Below are 14,728 nucleotides of genomic sequence, written 5' to 3' on the forward strand. Positions count from 1 at the left end.
GAAAGAGTGTGGGCTACAAAGGGCTGCAGTATTGTGATGGATGGGTGGACAAATGCTAGAAATCATCCACTACTTAATATCATGGTAACATGCACCAATGGGCTTTATTTTTTGAAGGCAATAGACTGTTCAGGGAAAGAAAAGAATGCCGAATTTCTACATACTCAACTATGTGAGAGCATTGAGGAGGTGGGGCCTACACATTTGGTCCAAGTTGTTACTGAAGCTGCCCCTATTTGTAAAGCAGCACATATGTTGGTGCAAAAAAAGTACAAACATATATTTTGGACACCCTATTGTGTGCATTCGTTGAATAATGCACTCAAAGACATTGGCAAGTTTCAATGGATTATAGATCTCATAGAGAAGGGGAGGAAAATACAAATGTTTATATGCAATCACCACCATGCACAAGCCATCTATCGTAAATATGCCAAGGTGGAGCTACTCAAACCTACTGATACACACTTTTCTTCCTACTTCATTCTTCTTGACCGCCTTTGCGAAGTCAAAAGTGCTTTGTATTCCACAATAGCTAGTGATGCATGGACAACTTGGAGACAATCTACATCAAGTACTACAGTTGAGGTGAGATGTACGGTTCTTGATGAGCACTTTTGGGCTGATGTGAAATTTGTTGTGGACTTTATTAAGCCCATACGTGTGCTGATTAGTTTGTAGATTTGGATAAGGCATGTTTGGGAGAAATCTATGAAGCAATAGATTCCATGTGTGAAAAAGTCAAGACAATAACTGATGCAAAATATCCTTCTCTATATCATTTGGTAGAGGAGAAGTTACATGGAAGATTGGATAAGCTCAGCACACCTCTTCATTGTGCTGCATATGTTCTTAATCCTAAATGGCATTGTATACAGGTGACGAGAAAGAGGGCTCCACATCAGGATAGAGAGGTAACAAAAGGATTTTGGGATGTAATAAAAAAGATTTATGGCTGAGGGGAGGATGCTTCAATTTTGAGGAGTCAATGGAATAAGTTTTCACGTGGGCAAGGTCATTTTCGTTCTGTGGAAGCTTTATATGATATAAATTAAAGATATACCCTATAGAGTGGTGGTGGAACCATGGAGGGGAAAGTCCTGAATTATAATCATTTGCAATAAGATTGCTCTCACAAGTAGCTAGCTCTTCATGTTGTGAGAGAAATTGGAGTACTTACATGTTCATTCATTCACTATTAAGGAATTGGTTAGTGTCAAAGAAAGCAAAGAAATTGGTGTACATTCATAGCTCACTTCGTCTCCTCTCTCATATAGATTCTGGATACAATGAGGGTCCTTCATCAAAATGGGATCAAATCCCATCAGATCGAGAACTTGCTGCCCTTGTGGATGGAGAGGTTGAGGTAGATTGCCTTGTTGACTTACCCGTTGTTATTCTACCAACAGAGGAACCTAAGCTCGAGAGTGATGACTATTTGGATAGTATCTTAACTAAGGACCTTGATATAGATGATCAAGGCATAGAAGACTAGACAATATGATTAGATTAAGACTTCTCATGTCTGAAATTTGCTTTAGTTTGTGATTTGCACATCAGCTTCTTGTTTCTCAAGCTTAATCCAATGTGGCAATATATAATCAGTTTAAATTTTGAAACTTCGGTACAATACTGATTAAAACTTTATAACAGTAAACTACTAAAGTTTTTCTGATTTTCACTATTCAAGTTAGAACTAGAAGATTATCATTTGCAATATGTTGTTAATTTCAAATTTATGATCTTCTTGTCCATATTTAAAGTTTGTCTTTTGTGTTCACTATTAAGCATCTAAAGTTTTAACAGTCAGCAGATTTATATTATCATTTATGCCTTATGGCTCATATTTTCAAATTTCATGTTTTGAATGCTCAATGTCATGCTCATGACTGATATTTTCACATTTTCTATAAATTATTAAGACTATATGCTTTATATATATAAAGCATACACATGTACCCTCATCTCCTGTTTTGAAAAATACACGTACCCGTACCCGTGACCTTGGTTCTAAGGGATCAGCTTACAGAGAGAGATGGTGAATTAATAATCAACCAATTAAACAACTTTTCAACCTTTAAGCCTTTATCTCAATAACAACTTAACAGCAGCACATAGAAGCATTCAACACATAAACACATCCACAAGATTGACACAAATATTTTGGTATGCAAAAGCCCAACTTGGGTGAAAACTGCGGTGGGGATTAGTACCCACAAATTGTGCACTCTTCTGAAGTATGACCTGTGAGGAACTTAACCCCATTAGAAGTTACAATGACATCGTTAGGTGTCACCCTATAAGGGAATTCATCTCTATCCCTATTTGGAGCTTTACCCTCTTAGGAGTAGCCTAGTTAGAGGACTTTAAACACAAATTAAAGTGCCACCCTATTGAAGGATTTACAACAAAGGACCTGTTATGATCCTCCCAATTAAGGGATTTTACTATTGTAACTATTAGGGAACAACAAAAAGAATGGTCTACGGAATAGCACTACCTCTTCTTAATCAGATCCACTAAAGCTCAAACACACTTCACAACATACTCAAATCTACCCTGGCTTGATCGTAGCTTGCACCCTTCACAACACTTGCTTGACCACGATCAACAACAAACTATTCAACTTTTACCAGTATATATTGGACATCCAAGTCTACTGCCTTAATCAAGCCCTAGAATTTTTTTTTTTTTTTTTTGATGGAGGGTTCAAATTTGTGAGGCAGCCCAGCAAAGGCACGAAGCCTGCCAGCTACCAACGAGCAAAGGCCACCACATAAAAGTTTTAGGAACCTGATACAAGCCCACTCATGCCTGAAACCTCTTCCGCTTACATCCACACTACCAAAATCGACCAGGGCATGATCCCAAGCTCATCCCTTATGATGTCGGAGCCTTGCACTCAACAAGACTTTATCCCTGATCGGCTCATTGAAAACCTTTCAACTTCACCAATAGACTAATATGTATTTCAAATATTAAGAACCTTTCAACTTCACTAGTAGACCAATATGTATTTCAAATATCCCGCTAGTTTCCAACGTGCCATAGGACAAATCTTAAACCACAAAATACATTTACACGACTGCACCAACCAATTCACAAAATTTTGTGCCAATAGGTCAAACACACTTTGACCAACCGCTTGCTTCCTCTAGAACCTTTTACGTACGTTGTCATCGAACAATGTTATGACAGATCGCCACATCCAATCATGAATACACGTCACTAGATTATGACCGACTCAACTAAACTAATCGCAACCTTAACACCAATCATCAATTTACTGATTGTCACTCAAGAACTCATTACTCTATAACTTGTTAAAGAACTCTATCACTGCTTCACTAATCGCTTAAACCATTATGTCAATACTTACCAATCACAATAATGAGTTATGGTCATAACTGTATCGTACTATACTATTTAAATCATCCTAAGATCACTCCACTTGACTCATCATAGATTTGACAAACCAATCAAATCAACTATCCCTCCTCACTAATTGTTCTAGCAATCGCACTGTCAATTCACCTAATCATACCTTTCTTCAATAGTAGTGATCATACCATGGACTTTCAAAGACATACCAAATTCTCTACTAATGATCACAACAACTTACTACAACACCTTTCACATCATGTTTATGCTTGGCAACATACTAAGAACACTAGTCCAATAGTTGACATCAATGACAACATAATAACTCATCACTGTGCAATCAACCTTATACCGTGACATTACTAACATCACCTATCCTTGCAACATCAATATGCCAACAATTGCATAGAAGCAACTCCTCATAGGTAGTTACGAGTAAAAATTTTGGACCAATCCTGCTCCTAAGCAATACATCACCACCAATATAACTTAACAAATAAAATCTCGACAACCAAATCAGTTGACCGACCTACAGACTGAATTCCACTTGACCAACCTCCACTTCCAAGAGAGAAAATTGCCAATCCAAAGGAATTGATGAAAAGTGAGCCAAACTCCTTAACAAAGTCAAAATGGGAAATCTGCACAGAACATTTGTAAATAGAAAGAGAGTCACTCTACTAGTAGATGAAATCCATCTACAAGTCCAATCCCTAACCTTCATGCACAATTTATTCAAAATCCCCAAAACCCTTTAAATTCAAATCCAACAACAAAGGTGATCTTAAATTACACCAAAGGAAGAGAACCAATCCAAAACTTAAGGATCTGGGCAATCCTGGTCTAGATAAGCTAGGGAGTATTAAAGATGAAGATAGAAGATTTGTCTGCATTAATTTTTTGGCACAAAGCAGCCATGTATGTGTCAAAAGTTCTCCAAAAATTTACTCCATTGATTCTAGCTGAACCCATCAAGGTTGCATCATCAACAAACCAAAGATGGGAGTAAGGGAACAAACTATCACACCAACTCCATCCCTAGATCAAACCTTGTCTAACAAAAAACATAACAAATCTGCCTAGACCTTCAACAGTAGACTTCTCATGTACTCACTTCAATCCCTTACTTGGTTCAACCCCTTACCATGGGATTGTCTTCTCCCAAACAATACTAAAAGACTCTGCTTACTCTGCAACAAACACTCCTCCAAGCATTTAACCATTCCCTAACCAATCCAATTGTAACCAACATACAATGTTACTGTCCCTCTACTGAGCCGGACACTATTTTAGATATAAACCCTCATCCCCTTGTTCTCACTCCTCTTACACACCCTCATAACTCACTACCACATCCTCCTTAACCCTTGGACTTCCTGCCCATGATCAGAATTTATAACCACCCCCAGACTGGACTGAAACAGTCCCTCAAACACATGTTCATTGACTCAATGCACGTGAATTCCTGTGCATGGCCTTCTGCAAGTTTGGTAGATTATAAAACATTCCTCTCCCCATCACTCTACCAATTTTGGGGGTTCCTTGCACGTAAAGTGTTGCAGAACTACATTTTACAAGACCTTTGGATACCCTAACTGAGGGTTTTGACAGATTTTGTTCAAACCTAGATATGTCCCTTAATACTCAATGAAAACTAATGCCACAAAACCCAAAATGTTGTTGATTCAATGCTCTAACAGATGCAATCAAAGAATCTTCAAATTGTTAACATATTGACTATAAATGAATGCTATAACCAACTGATAATAACAGATAGAAAATGGGATATAAGCAGAAAACCCAAGACTTCTATTGATCATGGGCCAACTACATCAACTTCATTGCTCATTCTCGGACCTTTACAACATATATAGACCTGTGTCATCCTTTTGAAACCGGAAACCAATTTATAACTACCCCCATGCTAACTCTAGTCGGTTTAATTCCCCCAATCTATGTTGTCAACTCGACAACTTACACCTTTTGACATCTCATACTTAAATATTATTCTAATTACATCAAACAGTCATTAGTTGACCTTATACTCTTACTTCTACCCTTTCAAGCCCATACATTAGCCCTGTTGGGACTCGCTTTCCCATTTTGGCAACCTTGATTAAAATAACTTAACTATGACTCCAAGTGGCTTTAATAGCCTCGTTACATCATAAAATGACCTTGCAAGTCTTATTTAGCTTCATGTCCTCTTGGATCCTCCTTTTGACACAATGGTATTTGTATTTGTTGGTCCTCAGGTGTTCCTGCACCAGATCATGTCAGCTATTTGATTGAGGTTAGGAGCTTGTGACCTTTCAATGCCTAAATGCCTTAATAGTGAATACCAGGAATTATTATACAACACATTTTGTCAGTTACCACTATTGTTAACCATATCCATCTTGCATCATGTCAGCTGTTCGGTGGAGGTGAGCAACATGAGAACTTTCAATGCCTATAAGCTTTAAAAATGAACACCATGAATCACATAATGCATTTTTTCATATACATAATAGTGACATTTAAATGCCTATAAGGTCACACAATACATTCTTTTATATAGAATATGTTATTCTTTTCATTTCCAATATCCAAAAAGCATAACTGCAAAAAAATCACTTTGTGATCATTCAAGAGAAAAATCTGAATTCAATTTTTTAATGCAGATTGCTGTTGAGAACATAGATTCGAATTTAACTAAGGCATTCAATGAAAGGATGTCAGCTATAACAAGACATGCAATAGATAACAATGAATATAATAAACACAATATTGGTGACTTGGATTTGTAATTTCCTGACACTGTCAATTAAACTGTTTAAACATTCAAAGGCTTTGGGTATGGAATGCCCTGTGACTTCCAAATAACAAACATTCAAATTATATTACCTTTCCGGAGCTGTTGAGAAAAGATCTTCAAGCTCTGGCGGACGCAATGCTCCATCCTAAGCCACATTCAAGAACATATTAACAAATATGCAGACATACAGTTCTTTTTAATATCCCTAGTAAGAATTTCATACCCCTCGTGATATAACCATAATTGATATGAAGCTCAAATAATTGCTTTAAATAATAATATTATGAATTAACATGAGAGTTGAAACAGAAAACGATGCTGCTGAAACTGCAACTTTTAATAAAAGGAATAGATTGCAAAAATAATGAAACAAGAAAAATCAGCTTGCACTTAAAATATCCAAAAATTTAATTGTACTGAAGAAGTAGAGATTTGAAAGCATACACCATCAATGTCGAACAACAAAAATATTCCCTTCAAGAACTCAGTAGCTTCATTAGTTAGCTCTACACTCTGCACACATTAGCCACAAAACAAATTAGACACTTTGTCAAACAAGGTTAAAGATGCAAATTGCATATTCCAAAATGCATTCACTTATCAAATAACCTGTCTTAATGAACTCAATGTCTATCAGCTAACTTGTACTTCCAACAAACATAAAACATAAGAGAATTATGTTTAGAATTCCAGTGCTATGACCTGTTTCACATACATTAGGGTAAAAAGGCAATAAGATATTTTCTAAAAAATGTGGCCAAATAAGTTTCTGTACCTTCTGATATGCACTTCCAAAGTATTGATCCTCGTGGAAAATATAAGCCTAGAGTTCAAATGTAATGACAATAATACCTCAATCTCCAATCCTATGGTGAAATTGTGAAAGAAATATGATGGTTTCCTTGATGTTGTGTTTTCGATGTATTAATTCTCGAAGTAAAGACACAGCTATCTCAATATTTCTTATGTTCCTGTGAATTGATAGTTAGTATAAAGCCATTAGTTTCTTGACTCCTGCTGATACTTATTTTCAAAATCGATGATCCAGACTATCCCACAAACTAATATATTTACTCATATATACATCGAGTAAAATTGTCAGAAATAGAATAGTAATAATTTATCAATGTCCCACAAGGATGGCGAGGCTTTAAAGTTTCTTCCTAGATCGGAGAAGGTGGACAAGAGTCAGTCTCGGAAAGAGCCAGGGCCAAATGGTCTCCTCCAGCACAGAGTTGCTGAAAACTGAATTCCAATGGACCTTCCAGGGGTAACCCAAGGGTTTCTGGAATTGGCAGAGTAGTTCGAGATAGCCATGGCAACATTTGGTAGAATTTGCTAAATCTTTGCGCATCAATACCAATAAAGGCAGAACTTTTGGTGTAGTTTATGGGCTTCAATTGTATCGTAGTAAAGGCATTAGAAATTTTGAAAATAGATGGAGACTAAGCTATTGTAGTAAATGCTTTGAGAAAAGGTGATAGTCCAAGTTTGGAACTTAAAGCTATTGCAGAGGAAGCTATGGAGTTGCTATCCTCATTTAAGTTAACAACTGTCAACCACATTTACCAAGAAGGTAATGTGGAAGCTGACTCGCTTGCTAATCAAAGTGCCAATGGGATTGATAAGATTGATCAAATCCCAGATGTAGGGTGACATGAGGGATGTCAGTACTTCTATCCCAAACAAAATCATCACAATACCATTAACTAACACGCCTCAAATTTGGAGTTGGGTCTGCAATCAATACCTTTACTCTCCACTTTGGGGAAAGATTTTTCTTTGACTCAGTGAATTCTAACAGTTTTGAGAATGTTCTTTGAAAAACACGTCACCCTTTTGCACTCTCTCAAGACAATGCACTCATTATATGGGGTCATTTAGCAAGATAGTGCCTTAGAATTGGCAGCAAGTTTTCTATTTATTGACACGGTGTTGTGAGGTTTTCACGCCATCACCCCAAAATTTTGGGGACCCCCCTTTTTTTAATCACCTTGGCAATTTTTCGAGTTGTCCAAAAAAATTTTGATTTGATTAAGTGATAGGACACCTTCAGGGCCAGAGGGGAGAGGGTTCGATTTATTTTCACCCGGTTTCAACTTGATTTTCCAAAACCACCAACTTCATCCTTAGGGCGGATAAAATTCAAAAAGCAACACTTGGCAGGATAAAATTGTAAATTTTGTACTTAGATGATTTTTTTGAAAATTTGGATGTAATTGTATAAAATTGGATAATTTTCAAAAAGTTAAATTTTGTTAGATTTGAGTTTTTTGGAAAATCTTGAATTTCTTTGGTGAGAAAAAAAAAAATTCTTTTGTGAAAATGAAATCAAATTGCAAAATTGATTTTAGACTCTAGAAAGGATTTTATTTGTGTCAAAAACTAAAATTGCTTAGCAAAATCGATTTGAATTGAATTGCAAAAAATTGGCTTTAATGGATTAAAATTGCCTTGAAAATTTTTAAGCCTTTAATGAAATTGGTAATTTAATATTGAAAAATGGCTTTTGGTTAGCCAAAATCCGATTTTTATGACATATTAATTGCTAAATCATCATTAAATGGAAACATTTAGCATCTCCAAGGCATTATTCACTTTCTTTTTGCAATTTTGGTCTAATTGGCAATTTAAAAGAGTAAATTTCATCTTGGCAAAGTTAATTTTTAGCTAAACATTTAATTGGGGGCCAATTTTGGTGTTCTAATTAATATTTTCTTGCTCCCAGGGTCCCAGTCAGCCAGCTAGGAAGGAGAGGCAAGCAGGGTATAAGAGGAAGCCCCTCCCCCTTATTTCTTCATTCCTCACTCCTCTTTGGTGCTTAGGAAATTTTTGCTAAGGGCAGATTTTTCTCTTTTTGGAACGATTTTCCTAAGGCAAATTGGCATCCTTTTGGGCGATTTTTTTCCAGCTATGGCAGATTGGCATTGTGTTGGAAATTTTTTAAAGATAGTTTGGAGCTGCTTCCCCATGTTTGGCGAATTTTTTTAGAAGGCAGATCTGCACTTTTTCTTGGTGATTTTCAGTATCCAAAGGCAGCAAGATCCGTCATATTCAAGCACCTTCATTTTGGCGATTTGCCTAGGGCAAAATTCTCATGCATGGCGGCTTCTCTAGGGCAGATCGGAAACTTCTCTTTGCTAGGCAATTTTTGCAAATTCTGATTTTTGCCAAGGAGCTGCGATTTCTGCCCTAATTTGGGCGATTTCATTTGGAGGAGGTTATTGTGATCAAAGGTCTGATTTTTTGGGCAAATGGTGGACAATTCCGAGAGCACTAAATTCTGATTTTTCCAGCTAGGGCCTCAAGATTTGCAAGGAGTTTGAAATTCTTGAAGTCTGATCCTAAATTCCAAAAAGAAGACCCGGCTATTGGTAAAGGTAACTTTAAATCATTTAGAGTTGAACGGGGTCCTTAAGCTGATTACTCTCTTTCGTTCTTGTCTAGATATTGTCTACCTTGGTTCTTCTTGCATTCATCATCCACCACTTCACCATCTCATCATAGGTTGACAAAATGGTAGATGTTAATGCAAGCTAGAAAGACAAAGGATATGATGCCCAAAACAACTTTCTTCTAGTAAATGAGGTGAATAATTGATACCAATGTCGGTACAGTAAACATGATACAGGTAAAGGACAGACTAAAGGAAGGACAATCCCCCTTGGCAAAGAGGAGATACAGAAGGCGATTACACATCACAGCCCAAGCATCGACAATTCCATTTCAACCATGATGAGCGATGTTGGGATGGTGCTTGATTTTGAAGACATCAGAGAAGAGGATATCAATGAGACAAGACTTGGATCAAGATTGGATGAGTTAGGAAAGGTTGCTATCAAGAAGAAACATCTGAACACCCTTTCCTCCCTAAATGCTTTTATTGGATTCACAAAAGAGTATGAGAAGGATCATGAGAAGACACTACAAGCAGCAAACAACATGATGAAATCGGCGAAGCTCAAGATAAAGCACACACCTTGTCCTCCCATGGAAGAAGTCAATGAAAGGCTAGCTAGGTTCATTACCTTAGCTAAAAAAATGAAAGAAAAAGGGAGAGTTATATTAGAAGATCATTTGATGTAAGCCCAAGTGGCAACTCTCTTTCTTCTAGATTAGGACAAGTGTCTAATTCTAATTGGCCACCATTTTGGTGCCTTCTCATTGGTTGCCACTTTTACACTTTTTTCATTAGTCAATTGACAAGGTGGCATCTTCTCATTGGCCGATGGGGTGGCAACCCTAATTAGGGTTTCTAAGATTCAATCTGAATCATCGATTTTGCCTCTTTATCTCTACCGTCGGCTGTACATTTTGGCCTCTATATAAGGCCATTTTGCTCTCATTTGTAGAGAGTTATGTTGGAGAATTGTTGCCAAAATACTATCAAAATTGTTCTCTATTAATTGTTGTGGCTTGCATGGTGGACATACATGATCATTTTGGTGTATTGCATTGTTCTTCTCATCTCTCAAATTAAAGTAGGATTTCCTTTCATGTTGTTAGAGTAAGAAGTAGATCGCTAATTGTATGGTGATGTTAGTGAATGTTTGATAGGGATCTACAACTAGGCCACTAGTATCTTAGTCGTTGGTTAAGTAGCCTTGTGTGGTAAACTAGTTCTCTTTTCCTTTGAATCATTGCATCTATGGAGGTGGAGCCACTGGTAAGCTTTCATTAGATTCAATCCCCGTCCATTTGCTAATCTTTCCATTCATAGGAGTAGGAGTAGAATAGTGAGTAGTTGAGTAGTCGAATTTCACTCTAAGAAAGTTATGAAGGTAGAAGTCATTAGAAGCATTATTGCCTCCTCACGCAATCAACGTTATCTGGCACTACATCCTCCACCATCACTGTCACCATCAACATCACTTGGCACTCATATAAAATCATCACCATCTCACCAAAAAAATCAAGTCATCCTTGAATGAATAACGTAAGGCCGCATACGTGATTACCAGCAAATCACATCGATAAACTAAACGAGTATCCACAATGTAAGGAACATTGGTGTTATTGCTTATGTCTTCATAAGTATTAACTTTTCAAGAGAGGAATTGTGTGTTGATACTCCGTATCAAATATTCAATTGCTAATATGTTATGTAGTGGTACAAAAACTGACATCAACACACGGGAATTCAAATCTCTTCATCGTCCTCATCAAATTTGGAAACTTAGGACTATATTGTAACTCATTTACTCCAATGAATTATTTGAATAATAGTGCCATTGGCGTACATGACCTAAGACTAGCCTATAGAAGTAAAATGGTTTACATTCATTAAACATCTATTATATAGTAAGATCACATACCTTGTTATCTAACCAATTCAAATTATTATGTCTTTATAGAAAGTAGCTTGATACCTCACATTATGTTCCTTCTTATGCATAATAGAGATATATTTGATATCCAATGCATAGTTTGCAAACTCTCCAAGTACTCTCAAGTTTTTTTGTTGGGCGAGTACTCTCAAGTTTAACTCTCGCATATTTATAGATGTTAAAAAACGTCGGTAAACATGTTGATGCAGGGAAAACATTGGATTAAATGCATTTTTCACATCATTTTAATGCTATTAAACTTTACATTTTCTCTATTGAAATCTCAATTACTAATTTAATACATTTTATAATTGTATTCTACAAAAAAGGTATGTTTCTTTAAGAAATTTTAAATTTTAGTACTTTTTGAGTTGCTGAGTTTTCCCCGAGTTTTTATTAAGAATATGCCGAGTTTTTTCCGAGTTGAAAATTTTGGGCTTGCCAAGTACTCCCTGAGTCCAAGTCTGCAAACTATGATTCAATGCATTGGAACAAAATTGAACATTATATAACCAAGGCAGTTAAGGATCACTCAATATCTAAAACAAAGATAATGATTTGACTCTTTACTTAGGAACTCTCTTGACTTTTCATTAGCTTTAGTTAATTTATATCATTCTATGTTATATTATTTATTTACTTACCTGTGTTTATTATTATTTATTATGACATTCTATTTAGAAATTTAATATACTTTCTACAATTTTTATTTTTTTGATCGGTAAACGGTCGTAGCCTTTAATCTATTTTATTAATAAAATTAAAAAAGGGTTCCTCCGTTCTAACGAGCATTGGTAGGAAAGAACGGAAAAAGAAAACCTCTAGTCTTGCCCAGGACCGCGGTCCTATATTATACATCAATAAAATGGGCATACCCCAGTTTATAAAAATCATACATAATATCGAGGTAATTACATCAAAAAATGCTTCAAATAGATCTTTAAACATCCAGATTTTCAGCTGACGAACTCTTGATCTTTATAAAACATCACATAATAAACAGCAAGCAGTGTTAGAGGTTAGAAAATCATAATTAAATGATAAATTGTGATAGTGTTTAATGGAATCCAAAGGGAGCAAACTCCATCATAATAGCAGATACTTTTAAAATCTTGAAATGCGTAGAATAAATCATGACAATTAATTGAGTGATCAAGGAAAGTAACGCGAACAAGCCTAATTCTAATTCATATCACTCTGCAATAGTCGAAATGATTGATCAATAAACTATGCCAAAATTTATACGTGGCAAGGAAACGAACTCAAAAGTGACACTTATGCAAAGGAAGGAAACCCAAATTAACAAACTACAATGATATCCGCTTGCCCAAAATACAAAGACCATTAACCAAATTATGAGGCAAGAATAGATATCAAATTACTATTTCAATTTATACGAGTTATGTTATTTACATTTCAAAAACATATACATGATAGATTCGAGCCGAGAAGAGGACTACTTATAAAATGTGTCCTTACAACCAACTTGTCGAACAAGAAACTATAACTGTAAACCCTTCAACAGTATGTAATGAACCGAAACCTATTTGAAATACTAAGCCCTAACTTTAACTGGGTTGAAAAATTACTACCAAAATGACCCAGAATTAGTATGTCACTACATTTTCTTAAACACCATGATAATCTCTAAAGCCTCATGCAAATTTGTGACCTTTGAACCTAGAGGAAACTCGTAGGCCATCCTGCCTCTGCTTGATTTGTCATAATTTGGGAGGCAAAATTCGACATTATCCAAATTAGAGAGATCTGCATCTGGGTGAACATGTGCATCAAAGGCCCTTAAATAATTTAGGAGCCAATCTCTACCAGGGCCCTCAATTATTCCTCTCTATCTTAGCAAGAAGTTAATTCTTGCTTCCATCTTCGGCCACTCTTTAAAGAACTGAATATTGTCCCTTATAACCAGACATGGTCGCCTCGGGCTTCTAGCGAGCTCTGGACTATCTAGTTTGAATTCCATGTATGCTTCAGGAAAGGGGATACGTAGCCTAGCATCAATGTTAGCTACCACTATCTCCAGCCCTATCAACCAACAAGGGTCGAAAATGTTGTAGCTCAGCCTTATTATGTCCCATTTCTCCACCCTTGCCCTAGCTAGGCAACCTACCCAAAGCCCTATGATATCACTATTACTCCTCCATGAATACTCATAGTTGAAAACCCCCTCTCCCAGCGCTCTACTAACTGCAATTCGGCTCATGTCGTCTATTGGCCGAAATAACCTATTCCATCTTTCTTGCTTAATTGGACCGCAGAAGGCCATGGTACGATTTTTGAACGCACGAAAAAGACAAATATTAGTATCCATGGAGGACTGGAATTGCAGACCATGAGCTACAGAGAGAATGAACTCTATAGAGCCAAAACTGCTAGTTATAGATTTAGGGCAGAAAAATCTAGAAACAGAAATAATGACAAGGACTCCCTAACGGGTTTGGAAATGCCACTCGAAATCATAATAACTCGGCTTTTCTTACACGAAAGAAAGATATACCTCATAATCTGGTACGAGGCCCGCTTAATGATTAATAAAATCTCGAGAGGGGAAATAACATGGGAATAAATAAACACCAAGGATGAAGAAAATCATAGGTTTTGGTTATAAATTAATAAATTGTCTCCATCTGTTCCTTTATTAGCTAGGCTATCGGCTTCCTTATTGCCTTCTATGTAAATATGCGAGAACCTTACTTCTTCAAATTTTTCTAGAAGTTTAAGTATCGTTTCTAATCTGGTATTTAGGATCCAGTTTGGTGTTTCCCCTTTTTTGAAAGCGTTTAATATGATCTAAGAATCCCCTTCAATCATGATCTTTTTAATGCTAAGGCTATTGCATATTTTTATACCTTCTTCTACTGCTTCAAGTTCTGCTACATTATTAGTCAATATTTCCAATGATTTGGATCTTTTTTGTTAAGAAAGTAACCTGAATAACCTACAGGCCTATGGGTACAGAATCGTACCTCACTCTTCTTGCTAATATTCTCTAAAGAATGACATTGCATATTATTTGTAGTCTCTATAGAGGTGCCAGCGATCAGGTTGGGATTTGATAGTTTGACTTGTAACTAATTATTAATTAAGTCTTATTACTATTCCAAAGTTGCTGACTTAGAGACTCTTAATAATGGATGCATTTCAAGGGTCATGTCTCTTAAGAACATACCCTTCAATAAGGATATTTAGACGGGTATTGTATGCA

General features: G+C 36.3%; 1 protein-coding gene across 4 annotated transcripts in view; it reads right to left on the reverse strand.

Moving 5' to 3' along the window:
* The window catches only part of LOC149537691 (mitochondrial Rho GTPase 1-like), a 126,776-nt gene that overhangs the window by 87,349 nt on the left and 24,699 nt on the right, over nt 1–14,728 (reverse strand). For all 4 annotated transcript variants that reach the window (XM_089799032.1, XM_089799034.1, XM_089799033.1 and 1 more), the window contains 2 exons: nt 6,623–6,691; nt 6,268–6,323 (listed from right to left, as the gene is read on the reverse strand). In XM_089799032.1, the coding sequence (XP_089655158.1) occupies nt 6,268–6,323; nt 6,623–6,691 (125 nt within the window). The remainder of the gene's footprint in view (nt 1–6,267; nt 6,324–6,622; nt 6,692–14,728) is intronic.

Source organism: Cupressus sempervirens, chromosome 9 (genome assembly GCF_028749045.1).
Source record: "Cupressus sempervirens isolate cs-2001-9-10 chromosome 9, ASM2874904v1, whole genome shotgun sequence".
In the NCBI taxonomy this organism is placed as follows: domain Eukaryota; kingdom Viridiplantae; phylum Streptophyta; class Pinopsida; order Cupressales; family Cupressaceae; genus Cupressus; species Cupressus sempervirens.